The sequence below is a fragment of the Aspergillus niger genome (genome assembly GCF_000002855.4).
Source record: "Aspergillus niger supercontig An04".
Taxonomy (NCBI): Eukaryota; Fungi; Ascomycota; class Eurotiomycetes; order Eurotiales; family Aspergillaceae; genus Aspergillus; species Aspergillus niger.
In genome coordinates this window covers 799,053-813,966 of record NT_166539.1, presented here as the reverse complement: position 1 = coordinate 813,966, position 14,914 = coordinate 799,053, and the positions used below count along the sequence as shown (strand labels likewise).

The 14,914-nt window shown below is 51.0% G+C and overlaps 7 protein-coding genes across 7 annotated transcripts; 5 read left to right on the top strand and 2 right to left on the bottom strand.

Annotated features, from left to right (window-relative positions):
• Window positions 1-16: 16 nt before the first annotated feature.
• On the top strand, window positions 17-1,265 carry An04g03240 (hypothetical protein [truncated ORF]; the record flags this gene model as incomplete). The annotated part of the gene is made up of 7 exons (XM_059747411.1): window positions 17-237; window positions 317-417; window positions 501-566; window positions 651-846; window positions 917-987; window positions 1,065-1,168; window positions 1,212-1,265. Coding segments are annotated over 7 exons (813 nt in total), but the record flags the coding sequence as incomplete, so codon positions are not given.
• Window positions 1,266-1,309: 44 nt separating this feature from the next.
• Window positions 1,310-1,762, bottom strand: An04g03230 (hypothetical protein; the record flags this gene model as incomplete). Its single annotated transcript, XM_059747410.1, has 2 exons — window positions 1,310-1,528; window positions 1,604-1,762. The coding sequence occupies 2 exons, from the start codon at window positions 1,760-1,762 to the stop codon at window positions 1,310-1,312; spliced, it is 378 nt and encodes a 125-aa protein (XP_059603598.1).
• Window positions 1,763-1,802: 40 nt separating this feature from the next.
• An04g03220 (uncharacterized protein) lies at window positions 1,803-4,288 on the top strand (the record flags this gene model as incomplete). The annotated part of the gene is made up of 3 exons (XM_001401653.1): window positions 1,803-2,066; window positions 2,137-2,981; window positions 3,049-4,288. The coding sequence occupies 3 exons, from the start codon at window positions 1,803-1,805 to the stop codon at window positions 4,286-4,288; spliced, it is 2,349 nt and encodes a 782-aa protein (XP_001401690.1).
• A 3,441-nt stretch (window positions 4,289-7,729) lies between these two features.
• An04g03210 (uncharacterized protein) lies at window positions 7,730-8,551 on the top strand (the record flags this gene model as incomplete). The annotated part of the gene is made up of 1 exon (XM_001401652.1): window positions 7,730-8,551. One exon carries the CDS (start codon window positions 7,730-7,732, stop codon window positions 8,549-8,551), a length of 822 nt encoding a protein of 273 aa, XP_001401689.1.
• Window positions 8,552-9,249: 698 nt separating this feature from the next.
• An04g03200 (uncharacterized protein) lies at window positions 9,250-10,666 on the top strand (the record flags this gene model as incomplete). Its single annotated transcript, XM_001401651.1, has 4 exons — window positions 9,250-9,288; window positions 9,349-9,450; window positions 9,511-9,651; window positions 9,725-10,666. The coding sequence occupies 4 exons, from the start codon at window positions 9,250-9,252 to the stop codon at window positions 10,664-10,666; spliced, it is 1,224 nt and encodes a 407-aa protein (XP_001401688.1).
• Window positions 10,667-11,461: 795 nt separating this feature from the next.
• On the bottom strand, window positions 11,462-11,635 carry An04g03195 (hypothetical protein; the record flags this gene model as incomplete). The annotated part of the gene is made up of 2 exons (XM_059747409.1): window positions 11,462-11,471; window positions 11,532-11,635. 2 exons carry the CDS (start codon window positions 11,633-11,635, stop codon window positions 11,462-11,464), a joined length of 114 nt encoding a protein of 37 aa, XP_059603597.1.
• A 2,315-nt stretch (window positions 11,636-13,950) lies between these two features.
• Window positions 13,951-14,739, top strand: An04g03190 (uncharacterized protein; the record flags this gene model as incomplete). Its single annotated transcript, XM_059747408.1, has 1 exon — window positions 13,951-14,739. One exon carries the CDS (start codon window positions 13,951-13,953, stop codon window positions 14,737-14,739), a length of 789 nt encoding a protein of 262 aa, XP_059603596.1.
• Between the last annotated feature and the right edge of the window lie 175 nt (window positions 14,740-14,914).

The following is a 14,914-nucleotide window of genomic DNA, read 5'->3' as shown; positions in this document are numbered from 1 at the left end:
ATCCGCGGCGGACAGTATCAAACTCACTGCTGCTGTTTCTTATCTCCTTGTGTCGCCGCTTCTGCCACCGGTTAATCAATTCTTGACGCTGTTTTCGAAGATGTCGCTTGATGCAAGTGCGCAGACATCATCGGCACCTGGGCAAGGGAAACAGGGACAGATACCCTGTCCCAAGCCAGCCGATCAACTGTGTGCGCATGAGACATTGGCTATCTTCGGCGACGAGGACACATTCACGTCGGCGAGTAAATTAGAAAAATGGTCAGCCGAACTGGCCCATGCACCGGGGAGTAGGTTCCAGGCGGTAGAGATCGAGGGAGCCGGCCATTTCTGGAGAGAACATGGTGTCGAGGCTCAGGCGAGACAGGCTATCCGGGACTGGGTGTGTCAGATGTCGACATCTTGATAAGATGGCTGGTATGTTTTGACATGTGTGGGTGGTCAGCCTGGTTTTATCGTGTCCCACTTCGAGTCTAGATCATGTGTGTCTGAGATACGAGAGGTTTGCGTGATAGAGTGCCAACCAGATGGTGGATTATCTCTCCCTCTTCACATGCAGGGCAGGGGTTGACGAGTGGTGGTGAAGCATGTGAAGCGGGCGTGGGGCTCGCCTGACCGTTCCGACAGAGGAAGGTCCCCTTCTTGGAAAGAGTCGATTCCGACCAGCGTCCATCTTGAGGGCATTTCAGCTGCATTTTGCATGATCCTGTATGGCTACGGTGTCTTTGCAGTGATGGGTGATGTCCCTTTGGTCTTTACTCGTTCATCGGCGAGACCACTAACACCCATGACGCAAGACGTTCCGCTCTGCTGGGATATGATGTTTTGTTGCAAAACTCTCGAGAAGTGAGAAAGGCAGGAAAAAACATACAGCAGATGCTTATAGGGTCCGAGGAGATTGAACCATCCATGCCAGGCTTGTGAACCAAGGTCGCCATCTTAGGTCCAATTTAGCGCAGTTCCCGATCCGGCTGGATCTGACACCGGGTAATAAGGCATGAAGTGGAAATCTCTTTTAAGTTTTACTGATCTGCAGATTTTAGCATGCAAAGGGAATGCAGCAGACGATTGTGGGGGTATGATATCACCGGATGTATGGGCCATCGGATGGAGGAATCGCCATCGCACACATACTTTGACAATTGTACAAATGCCGATCGGGGATCCGGTGTCGGGGTCCACTAGATAAGAGTCTAGTTGTTATGGATGAGGACATGGGGTGTTCATCGATGATGATAAAGATGGAAGATGAAGAGTGGTTCTAGGCTCTTTGAGCAACAACCCGCATAAGTTGTTCTGTGAACAATACTTAGACAGTAATCCCCATCCCCCATCCCGTGACTGGGGCAATCGGCAGCACCCGCTGGAAAGCCGGGGAACCAATCAGGCATGCGGGACAGGCTGCCTCGTGACGTCTGGGGAGAAAGAGTGGCCATTTTCTCAGTGTGGCATTCCTGGCAGAAGACCAAGGCACTGTAAAAATGCATGGATCCGGCTGACTGACGGAAGGACTGGCCTTGCCTCGTGCCTGACCTGCTAAAGACGCGGCACACTTAACTCTTGCGGCTACATCTATCTACTTCCCACTGCTGCTCCGACTTACATTCCCAACATCACCAACCTCCTCCCTTCCTTCCACTTCTTTACTTCTGCCTAGGGGTAGTACCTCTCGAATGCTTTTTCGGGTATAATCCGCTAAGATCTCCGATTTGCCTTCCCGGTTTAGGCACCCTCTCCAATCCAAACTTAGTTTCCCCTCCATCTCCGCACCGATGCGAGCCTGATGCACCCTGAAGCCGGTCATGTCCATCCTGCATGATTCCTCACTTGTTCGACCTCAGTGTCATGTCAAGGGCAAACCCCGATCTCTGGAGACGTCAAATAGACCCCGTCGCTCCGTCCTCAAGTCCGTTTCTCTTCCCTCGCTGTCGGCCGTCGTCAAAAACTCGTTGACATGGGCGGGGGACACGTGGGGCTCCTATGGGAATGGACAGTCCCCAAAAGAACGCAGACTGCGTGCTGCCGTGGATGAGCGAAAGGAAGCTTTGTACCTCAAGAAGCGCAATGTGAGTTACAGGAGGTTTTTTTTTGGGATTCCGAAGCAGCCAGCATGGCTGTCAACTAACGTCATTCCAGGCTGTGACGTATGAAGAATGGCGAGACGCTGCGAGTGAACTGGATGAGTTGGAGAATAACTCTGCCTGGAAGCAAACGTTTGAGTGTCCCGACTATGACCCTCATCTCGTGCTCGATCGTCTCAAGCAGCTGGACGATGCCCGGATTAACTGTGATATCAGTCGCATGTTGTTCCTTATCCGCACGTCTCTGAGCCGCGATTTGGGCAACATGAGCAACGCGTCTCTCTACAAGCATGCTCATCTCGGGACTAAGAACCTCATCGATCAATACATTGATACCGCTCTGGAAACAATATTATCGTTGGTTGAACTAGCAGATCGAAACCGGTGCGATGTGGTGGAATCAAGGTATATTCTGGACCAGTTGCTCGCCGCGAGACAGGCTTTCGGACGCAGTGCGCTGCTGTTCTCCGGGGGAGCCACTTTTGGCATGAATCATATTGGGGTACTCAAGGCTCTATGGCAAGCTAACCTTCTCCCGCGAATCATCTCTGGCGCGTCTGCGGGCAGTATTGTGTGTGCGGTCTTCTGTACTCGTACTGAGGATGAACTGCCGGCTCTGCTGGATTCATTTACAGAAGGGGATTTTGCTGTTTTCGGGGAAGGGACTGAAGAAGATACTATTCTTCAGAAGACAGCGAGATTCTTGAAATATGGTTCGTTCCTGGACATCTCTCATCTAGCCAAGGTGGTAAGAAATTGGTTGGGCGATATCACCTTTCAGGAGGCATATAACCGAACACGACGCATCCTCAACATTTGCGTTTCCAGTGCTGGCATCTACGAGCTACCCAAATTATTGAACTACATTACGGCGCCTAATGTGTTGATCTGGTCTGCTGTGTATGATATCCCCCTACCGGGTCCTGACTGTCTTCAGACGTATATGAGTTGATGCTGACTTCAACAGGGCCGTCTCATGTTCCGTCCCGGTTGTCTTCTCGCCTTACGCCCTCATGGCTAAGGACCCACTAACGGGAGAACCAGTTCCATGGAGCGACCTTCATAGGCAATACATCGACGGCTCCGTGGACGGTGATCTCCCTATGACTCGTCTGTCAGAGATGTTCAACGTCAACCACTTCATCGTGTCGCAGGTCAATCCCCATGTTGTTCCATTCCTTCCCAAGGATGATGGGCCAGATCCATATCTAGAAAACACATTTACCGCTTCTCGCTGGCTCCGGGCTATCACCTATCTTGCCAAGGATGAAATTCTCCATCGGATGACAGTCATGTCCGAGCTGGGGATCTTCCCAACGTCTTTGACTAAAACAGTTTCGATTGTAAACCAGAAATATTCCGGAGATATCAACATATATCCGGAAATACAATATTCTCGGATTCCCGTAATGTTACGCAATCCGACCACGGAATTTATGCTTGAAGCATGCCTAAGCGGCGAGCGTGCCACATGGCCTAAGCTTGGGCGAATTCGCAACCACTGCGCCATTGAGTTGGCCCTGGACTTGGCCATTCAGAAAATGCGGGCCCGAGTGGCTTTCTCCCCGAGTCGCGTCCACGCGAGAACAGATAACATTACCGGCCATTCGATCGAATCTCTCGACAGCAGCGGTGGCCGAGGACGCTTATTGAATCGGAGAAGCTCCTATAATCATGAAATTGAAAAAATCAAACAGGCCCGGAATGATGCGGGTCGACGGACAAGACCATTCTTGCAACGATCCCGCAGCGTATTGCTATCCGAACAAACGCACCGCATCGACTCTGTGGCCTCAGCCAGACTGGACCAAGCAGTTCAACGACGCCGTCAAAACAATCTTAGTCAACCTTTCAACATCGACGATGGATCTTATAGTCCTTCTTCTGGGAGCGACGAATATAGTGAGGAAGCCTCCCCTCGGACCCGCGTCCCGCTAGAGCGACATGTTTCATGGGACCCGTCATCATCTGACGACCCGCCTTCCGACGAGGCGACTCCTCACAGCAGCACACAGTCACCGCATCCATCTTCTCCCATACATATTGGACGAGTGGCTTCCCAGCGGGCCCCTGTTTGGACTCCCGATCTATCCGCTCACGCGCTGCCAACAACACCTGAGCCATCGTTTCCGCCTTCACCTCACCACCTTCGAATGACGCCCAAGGCCTATGTCTCCAATCCCACTTCCCGTAACTTTTACAACTGACCAAATACATATGCATTGTCTCTCGAATTCAGTTGTGACGTATGTGCTGGAACACTGCGATCGACAGAGAATATAATGACGAGGTTCTTCCCTTCGGTGTACATACTATATATTGACGAGGATATTTTGGCTTGGTAGGATATACTAGCTTGTTGGGCAGTTCATGCGTTGATTCATGGCAATGGGTCTAGACCAGGATTGCATCTTAGAATCAGACGACAGGACTGGAGTTATCTTTCTACAGGGTTGACGGTATAGAGACCACGCTTGGGCTTTAGACTTTTCTCTTGATTTTGAGGGCGGTCCGCTGCTATCTGCACCGCTATCACAGAAATAGAGTCCATTCTGTAATGCTGATTTATCAGCAAAGCGCAATGTGAATCAATCGATGGCGGGTCCAAGATGCCCCCACCTTAAACACTTCTGCCAATGCTTTATTCTACATCAGTGTATTGGTCATTACAAGCTAGCTATACATGCCAGTGGCCTACCCCAAATCGGAACATAATCGAGATAGCTCTGAGTTTATTGCCACTCGCATCGGATGGCATATGCCATGCATGCGGTTTCAAATTGCAATGACAGACATAGCGTGATCATCATGAATTGCCGAAAGATTAACCGAATTGCGACAAAGTTGACTATGAACTAGTGCTTTGGGCAAATGTTGGAATAGCGTCGGGTCGCAGGAGATGTTGAGTTTGCTGCTGCGGTTGTTGCAAGGTATAGTTGTCACTGTTGGCGTTGTTGATCGGCGTGTGTAACTAAGAACAAGAGCGGTAAGGATTGTTCCTCCACTGCTTAGAATCAGCGTCTCACATTCGTCTAGCTTCTCGAGGTACGCTGGAAGTAGGAGAGGCAATTGTACAACAAGATGATTATGGGCCCACCTTGAAACCTTCATCAGTATTACTGTCACCGAAAAGGCAAATGCGTTTGAAAAGGCCGTCAAGTCCTGTTTGAGCATCGAAGTACATGACATGGGTAGGGACGTGGTCCGGATCGTGAAGGGCAGGACGCAATAAGGGAGGATATTAAAGCCCTAATCCAAGCTACAGCATAGTGGGAGAGGTGTGAGGCCATTTTACGAGATTACTTGAGACAAATACAACCGAGTGAGTTTCATGGTGTCTCGTTCGGCTGAATGGTTTGGCGCATTCATACCTGCTACTAATATCTCCTTCTAGTACTCGCATACCATGGCGCTATGGCTTCTTAGGCTACTCGGGTATATATCACGACTGAGCAGCTTCTCACTGCTCTTCATTTGTCGGATCCCTTTCCCAAAGTTGAAATTGTAGACCTTACGATCGGCGTTATCACCACTGAGAGAAGGAAGATGCTTGTCTTGGGAGGACTCCAACATGGAACAGGATATCTTGCAACAAAACTTTAGCTCGCCACTAACCTACATGTGTTCGGTGTTATTCAAGTCTCTCGACCCCACTATACCAATAATACCAATCGCCTTCTTCTGCCGGCAACACTGCAACGCCCAAGATAGCCAGGCTGGAGTCACAGAGATGATGAGATCTCTGATCGACCAAGTAATCATTAATCTCGCAGAGACTAACAGTTTAGATCTCAGCTTTTTGGTAGATGAGCGTCTTCACACCATTGCGAGGCAAGATGTGACGATCCTCTGCCGCCCTTTTCAGAAGTGGTCAAGCGTATCCCAAGCGGGGTCGTGATATGTATCATCGACGGTGTCGAATTTTTCAGCAATTCAATTCATTTACCTTTGATGAATGTGATAATGCGGTTTCTTAATAATCTCATGGGGATTGTGGCGGGGAGCCGGTCAAACCTGGTGTTTAAGATGTTAGGAGCCAGTCTTGCCCCCCAGTGGTTGACACGCTTAGCGCTGTACTTAACTCTAGGGAATATACCTAGGAAACGTCAAGAAGCGCAGGTGATGAAACATTTCTTTCACTTTTGCATGCTGTCTAGTATATCTGATTGTATAGGTGGAACAGGCTTTCATGGACTGTTCTCCCTTGGAAATATTATTGAGCTTTCTCTTTTCTTTTCTTTCTAATGGCTCGTCAGATCCATGAATTATCAAGATATCTTACTAGGCACACTTCCTGCTTCCGCGCTCTGGAAAATTATGTTCAATTCCCTACTTTATTTCGGAAAATTGTGATCTTCAGACTGAATAATTGCGGTTGCCGATAACCCATGTGTTATAGCCTCGTGGAAATAAAGAGAGCAAATAAAGGGTAATGGCCTATAGAAAAAGTTAAATCGAGTTATTTAGCTTCACCCTACACTTGCCAAGTCTTCACTATTTGGTCATATAACGGACTCTTCCTCCAAATAGTATAGCTGCATATCGCTATAAATGTCATGACCTGTTAGAATCTTGCACTACTTAACAATTTATTCCAGGTTAATACTTCACAAGTTGAAACCCCGCATAGCTTAGTAAAAGCATAGTAGCAGGCTCTATCACACCATCATCGAGTTCAGCTCCAAAAATAGAAGATCACAAGGGAGCACTATCTGCCATTGGCTCCCAACCCTACCTACAGACCAGATGAAACGCCGGATGGGATGAAGTGGCCTCCCAGCCAGATGGAACACAGTGTGAGTGGTTTCAGGGCCAAAGGAGGGGTTCCCGGGCGCGACGCTGCTGCAAGTGACCGACTAGTGCTTCTAAATCCGTCCGCATTAACCATCATTCTCTCCCCGAAGCAGGGCGGTTAATTAGGACGGTAAACCGGTGATCTGAAAATAGATCATAGCATCTAGTCAGCCTATCAGTGGCATTCCTTTTCCACCCGCCGGGCGATCCCTCCAGTCGAACCCTTGGCTAAAGCGCCCATCCGTCACCCCGGGCGGCTAATCCACGATGAGACAGCCATGATGCGGGTGATGGGCATGGAGGGTGCTTCTAAACTTGGCAACAAACAAATGAACATGCATGATGCGTTTTGATATCGATTGTGGAACAAGAAAGGTATCACCATCGTGGCCCCCTGCTCGTGCAAGGCTTTTATATGGACCATCCGCCATGTTCAGACGAGGCTGTCTTAGAACCAGACTGGCAGCCTTAGAGAGCCTTGGAGAAAGCCTTACTTTCGATTCTTTCCACAAAGTATCTTGATATGGTCTGTGCTTGGCGAGGTTGTTGCGTCTTGCCTCTTATACTATACTAATTAACTCAACTTCCATTTTACCTTTTGCTGTTTCTCCTCCAATCACCTCGTCCTATATTCTCTTCCCTGGCTAGACGTGCATCTGTCAGCACTGTCTCTGCACCTTACCCTGCCTAGTCCCCAGCTACCAGGCCAACCGTTGGAGCGTCTGGGGTACAAGCCTCCACTCGAGAGTGCTTGTTCTCTGCCACTGTCATGTGTCATATTCAGCTATTTTAGGGCTGAGAGTTGTGTCCCCCCATCCAATCATCCTCCATCACTCCACCTCCCACCACCCATCATGGCCAGTATAGTCAGTGGCCCCCTCGGTCGATTCCGTAAAAACGGATCCCACAAGCGGCTGCATGAACGATGGGGCGACGTGGGCATCACCGTTCCCACTGAAGGTTCCTGGAACCAGCGTGACAACCCCCACCGATCATCAGACCGCCGACGACCCGCCTACGAAGTCCTGAGTCGAGGACAGGATACTCCTGTCGACGATCATCACGAGTCCACCCAAACCAGCACATTCTCCGTCAAGGCGCTAAACCCGCGCCGTCTCTCCATGCGCATCAGCTCCCGCTCCAAGCCCACCCCCGACTACCCTAAAGAGAACAACACCCCCACCGACCGCCAAACCAAAGCAGAGAGACGGGTGTCTCAGTTCACCTACCGACCCATCCAGCAAGATTATCCCACTGAGATGGCTGAGAAGGCCTCTCGGCAAAGCCAGCACTCTCCACGATTCAAGTACATCCCTACTGCACCACAGTACGCTGAGGAACTCGGACTGGCGACCTCGCGTCGCTGGTCGGGTCAGCGGGATAGTGTGCAGAGTAGTTGTCCGAGTGAGGGTACGCAGCGGAGTCATCGTCGGTATCCCGATGCTGCGGAGGATTGCTATGATGATGAGTACTATGAGGAGAGAAGAGAGCGGTATGCACGGCCTCTATCTACGCGACGAGATCGAAGCAGTGTGGATTACTATAGTGCTGCTACTAGTAGTCGACGGGGCAGTCCGGCGTTGGGCCGCAGCGTGGCGTCCACGGAGAAGCGGGGCCGATCTGGGAGGAACTTGACGACGGCAATGGTGCCGGATGCAGATGATATTTATGGATAATTAGTGTTTTTGTTGTTGTGATGTGAAACGGGTTAGCGATGCATTATTTTATGTGTGACGGCCGTGATGTGGACTTGGACATATTTGCATATATTAGTATGGCGTTGGCGGGGTTCTGAGCAACATATGGTTACATTTGGACGGTTAAATATAATAATCCTTATATTATGATGGTTAACACTGATCTTTAACTATCAATAACTACTTTTAGAACTTAGTACTTCGTAGTATTACTCTAGATTACTAACACTGACAACGTTGCAGTCACAGTCGCTAAGTAACATTTCACTTACTCAACTGACGTCAACTTGACGGGCCGCTCTCACCACCACTACTTGGTAATCAAATCCTCAGGAACTTTTATGTCTTATATAATTCTAGGACTTGAAATCACAAAGTAGTTAGAATACCGCATCTGCAGATCAGATAAGAAGGCAAAATTAAACTCCCATCACTCGTCGGAAGGCTTCCCGGACCAGGGCGAGACCATCAGGGCATGGCAGTAGTGATCAGGGCATGACGCCATCCCATCCGGCCATTCCACCGCAGTCCATGACGCCATGTTCACGCAGTCAACATATGACTCCGATATCAGTAAATATCTGTATACCTTTATAAGGTCTTATTCTTCGCCTAAATGGAGTATTGAGTTTCTTTCAGAGAATAGGACATATCAATTGATTTCCATCATCATCACTATGACAGCCTCGGTATTTCAGCTCAAGTGCGGGATCAAGGTATGCATCCATTTATCACATTAAACCCCCTAAATTCGCGCAATTTACTGACATTAATAGAATGATCCCTGGGGTAAGAAAGGCAAAAACTCCTTAGCTGGTGTTCTATGCTCTAAGACCCCCGGTACGTTGGAATTAGAGAATGATCAGCATTATTCGGAGGTATGTCCCTTTACCCACCTTATTCTCACAGAAAACGAGACTAATTAACTGTGACTACAGATGTGGATGGGCACGTATCCCACCGTCCCATCTCGTATCCTGGCCACAGGTGAGCTTCTAAGCGAGTATCTCCAAAAGCACCCAGAGGTCACCGGCGAAGGATACAAGAAATGGGGTGCGGAGGTGCCGTTTCTCCCTAAGGTACATTCCTACCCTATACTACCCCCATCCGACAATCCAGATGAATACTAACGACAAACTTGTACAATTGAAGATCCTCTCCTTCCAAAAAGCCCTCCCTCTCCAAATTCACCCTGACAAAACCCTCGCCGAACAACTCCACAAATCCAACCCAGACAAATACTCCGACCCCAACCACAAGCCCGAAATCGCCATCGCGCTCTCCAACTTCGAGCTCTTCGTCGGCTTCAAGCCCCTGCACGAGATCGAAAACCTATTCAAACTCGCCCCCCTCCAACGCTTCCTCCCCACAGAAACCAACGCCCCTACCTTCGACGATTCCCTTCTCCGCGAAATCTCGCGCATCCTACTCACCCTTCCCCCGCTCCTCGTCTCCGAAACCATCTCCTCCCTGCTCACTATCCCGGAGGCCCAATTCGGCCCGAATCAGCGATACATTCCAGGTCTACTCACTCGATTGAAGAAGATGTACCCGGAGACCGATAATGGTAGTCTTGTTGCCACGATTCTTATGAATTACATAACCCTGGGGCCCGGGGAAGCAGTTTGTGTCCCTGCGGATAGTATGCATGCGTACCTTACCGGAGATATCATGGAGTGCATGGCCAGGTCGGATAATGTCATTAATACGGGATTTTGTCCCAAGGCGGAGAGCGATGATGTGGATTTGTTTACGGGGGCGTTGAGTTTCAAGCCGCATGATGTGGAGAGTGCGCTTTTGAGGACGAAGAAAAGTGATGTTGGTGGTTGTTGGAAGACGGAGGTTTATGAGCCGCCGTTTTCGGAGTTCTCGGTGCTGGGGGTGAGGTTGGGGAAGGGGGAGAAGGAGGTGCATCGGGGGATTGGGGGAGTGAGTTTGCTGGTGGTTGTAAGGGGAAATGGGTGGATGGAGGTGAAGGGTGAGGAGAAGAAGTTTGAGCTGAGGGAAGGGTGGGTTTATTTCGTGGGTGCTGGGGTTGAGGTCAGTTTTGAGACCGAGGGCGGGTTGTTGGTTTATAGGCCTTTTGCGGAGTAGATTTTCCTTTTCTCTCTCTTTGTTTTGCGAGAGAATAGTAGGAATTGGGAGGTTGGTATATGAACGATGGAGATATGTGTCTATTTTAAGTCAGGCTAGCCCTACAGAATTAGCTACAGATAGGATATGCTATTTTCGTCCCCTCCCGGACCCTCATCGCGAATAAGCGCCCTCAAAACATACTCCCTCCAAGCGCTCAGGCACCGCGACTCCACGTCTCTCATCCAATGGATCCCGCTCATACCTTATCACAGATGCTATTTTTGGCTTGGTTTTTGCTTGTTTGTTCATCTCCACGAGTTCTGATGTGCCAGTTCCTGGTTGAGTGACAGGTTCGGTGAGATTAAAATAGCTGCCGAGCGGGGAACGGCACCTCTCCAGCGCCAGGCTGGGATTGACTGGTGAGTTTGAACAGTATTTTAAGTCGGAGGGTTCTCTGGTCCTCCTGGTGGATTGGTCTGCATTCTGTTTTGTTTCGTTTTCCTGGTGTGCTGTTTCATCGTTGAGCTGTGTTGGTGCTTCAAGCAAGCAAGCAAGTCGTCATCCAATCTGTTGTCCACTCCACTCACTCCCTTCCATCTGTCATATCCACCAAGGGATATGCACGATGATCCTCCCTCGTGATGGATATCCTCGACAAGACTCATCATCATCCGTGGAGTCCTCCGCGTCCGGTCGGGACCAAATGATCATTGGCGTGGTATTCGGAGGAGTAGCAGTGGTCATGAGTATGTTGTCACTCTCATCTATCCTTATTGGCTGCTTCTACCATGAGCGTTGGGGCTCGACAGCATCTCATTTCACTCTGTCCTGCCAGTCATCAGCGCTATTCTTCTCATCCGATGCAAGAAGCGGATCAACGAACGCCGTCATCGCCGTCAGCAGCAACGCTTGCTCGCCCATCACCTGTCCCAGTCCACTACCGGGTACTATCAGTATCATCCTGACTTGGAAGGGAGCAAGCCTCATACTCCCGAATACCCGCTTGAGATCACCTCATCGACCCATCAGGAACCTTTCTCATGTCTTGATCAACAGCAACATCAACCTCAGCAGAGGGTCATTGAGGATCCCCCGCCAGCGTATCAGCCTCTTCCTGTGTATGACCCTTCCCGGTACCATGGGGTTGATGGCATGGTGGGCATCGCGGTGCCATATCCTGGGGTCACGGCTAGTATGTATCGGATGTCGGGATTGGGGATAGAGCCTCAGAGGAGAGTGCCAGATAGGGATTCGAATGCTTTTAGCTTTGCGGTTGAGGAGAGGCTGGATGTACCAGCCAACAGACAGGTTGGTGAAGTGGAAGAAGGTCAATCGATTCAGCGACCTAGACCAGTGTTGTCACGATTGGTGACGAACTTTGGGTAGGCTGACATAGTCGTGGTCTTTCTTATGTTTCTATGTCGGGTGTTTGGAGTCCTGGTTGGTGCTGTTGGGTGTTAAGGTTGCTTGGGTTATGGCTTTGATGATGATGATAATAACGACCACAATGATGATGATTGCAGATTAAAGTTGGGATGAAGGTATCGATCGAAGACTAAAAGAGATATGATATGAATGCCTCAGGTACGTGTCTACTATTTACTTTTCCTCTCTGTCTGTCCTTCTATTGTATCTTTATTGCAAGTCACCTCTCTCCTCCCCTCATACTGGATGAGTTGAACCAGGATGGACCCCCGCTCCACCCAACCACAATCACTTTCTTCATCACCTACATATCTCCGGCCTAAATTACTGTGCCCAGCATGGTGTGATGGGCCAAGGAAGGTTGATGAGTGACTTCCAAACAATTAAGCGTGGAAGAGCCCGAAGGCGGCAAGGCAAGCCACTGGGGACCCCCTCCCTCCCTCTTCCTCTCCATCTTCTCTCTCTTTCTTCCACCACCACCACCACCACCTCCTCCTTCTCTTCAAATCCACAACTTTCCCACCATCTTCTCCCCCCTCATGTCTCACTCTACTGCAGCTAGGCAATCGGCCGGGCTCGACTGCTGCACGGTGACAAGTGACAAGTGACCACTACGCTGGCCCTCGCGCGCCGTCTCCATCACGGCGCGTAGATAAGCTCGACGGGTGGTTCGGGCCCAACCGCGACGATCAACCGGTGATTGTCGCTGCTGCTTCCCCTCTTTTCCTCCTCCAGACCCTGGTTCCCATCGAAGCTTCTGTGCCAATCAATCTTCCGACCTCCCACCCCCCCAGTTACCAATGCTACGTCGGAGTTGGGTGCGGCAGTCGAGCTGACGACTTGAGGCTAGCTGCTGCTATTACTGCTACTACGACAACTAGTGGCATTCCTCATCACGCTCCCTCCCTCCATCATCAGGGATCTCGCCCATCCTCGTAGCCGCTGAGAGGTCCATTCATCTCCTCGAACAAGGATTGCCTTGTGTCACACCCATTCCATCACTCTCGCAGCCGCTGGATGGACCACGCCAAGGGGGGACTATCAGCTGCGACTGTGGTTGGATGCCGCCAACTTCCCGGAGTCTGTTAGCAGCTCCCTTCGGTAGGCTGGCTGCACGTTGCCTGCAAGTTGACTGCGCCGCTCAGCTATTCTCCCGACATGCTCTCCCCTCTTTTACCATCTCCAGGCACGCGGACCGGCTCTGCTCCCTGCTCCAGAGGCTCCCCATGACCAGTCAATGCGTCGGAATCACTATCCCGCTTACAAGAAAAAGGGCGATCCCCCTCCGGTTGACTGAGACTTCATCCACTGGCCGCGTACGCCCGACAGGCCTCCCCACCCAGGGCGACAAAAAGTCCGCTGTGATGGAGGGTGAACCATTCTGTCGGGTTCAAGATGTGTCTGCTCGCCTTTCACCGTCCGTCCCGCTCGCTAAGCTCCGATGCCCATCCCTCTTTGCACTGAAGGACGTTCCCTGAAGGAATCCAGCGTTGGTCCCTGAAAGGGTCTTTCTTCTGCCATCCTGTGGGCGATATGCAGCCGGCTTTCGGCCGATGGATTGCAGTTTTCGGTGCTCAACCCCCCGTTTACACTTTTCCATGCCAGTCCCTCGGTGGCTGTCTGGTCCCTGTTCCTATCTCACTTTCCTGTTCTAGGCAGCTTCGGGACCGGGTCGTGGGGGCCTCTGAAGCAGAGGCACCCGACGTAAATCGAACCCGTAGACGGCGGGCCCTTACATTTTAAGGTACCGTGGTTGGACTTGATCCTTCTTAACCTAGTTTTTCCTCCGAGTTCTTGGAAGGGACCTGTGCGGTCGATGCTGACGCGGGCCCGGGTGCTCCAGCTCGACTACATTAAGAAAGGGCGCTCTTGTGACGATGACGGCTATCATCCAGAAATTACGACGCAAGCGAAAGCTATCCTCAGAGCTGCACTCGCGATGGGGGGATGTCTCCATCACCTATCCCAATGGTGGGTCCTGGAGTCAATGGGATCAGTCTTCTACCGGCGCAACTTCAGCCTCTCCCGACCACGAGCGACGGCATGGTTCTTTGGAACTCAATCGATCCGCCACCGCGCCGCGCCTGGGGAGTTACAGCCGCATTGGGGATGCCAATGTGCGGGCGCCATCCGTGGATTCAGCCATGACGATTCCTACCGGCCACTATGATGCACGAGTTAGTCGAATGCGGAGGAAAAATCAACAGCAGAGCCCTCCAATCGGCCTGTCGCAGGCCCTCGATTCTCCCCGTGAATGCGACCATGCATCTTGTTCAGACGAGTCCTCTGGAGACGAGGACGACGTGGCCGTGCCCGCCCCTCTCAATGTCTCCCGCGACCGAAATCCAGCCGAAAAAGAAGAAGCAGACGCCTATTCCCATGCATCGAAATCGCCTCCTTTGTCGGTAACATCTCGCATGCGTAGCCGGCACAGCGCTCAGAGCCACACGATGGAGCCTCCGATGTCTGGACCTGGAACGGCCGGTTCGAAGCATACGAGCTACACCTCCTCGGTGCCGTCGAATCCATCGGACGACCAGCGACCGCAGGGGCACCGTTTGTCTACGCAGCATGATCGAAAATCAATACGGCACCCCAAGCCAGAGCCGCTGAGTCTACCGACACAACCTGAAATGGTGCCGTCGTATGATGAATTGTACGGGTAACTACCGGAATCTGGGGCAGGACCCATGGGAGGCTTTCTGTTTGTTTTTTGATGCTTCGTATATCATTTGCGTGCATGCTTGCTTTCAGTTTGGGGATGGCAGTCACGGCCGAGCTACGCCGGGCTGGCTATATTGTTTGGGTGGATGGGATTCTTAATTCAGCCGTGAGAGGGCA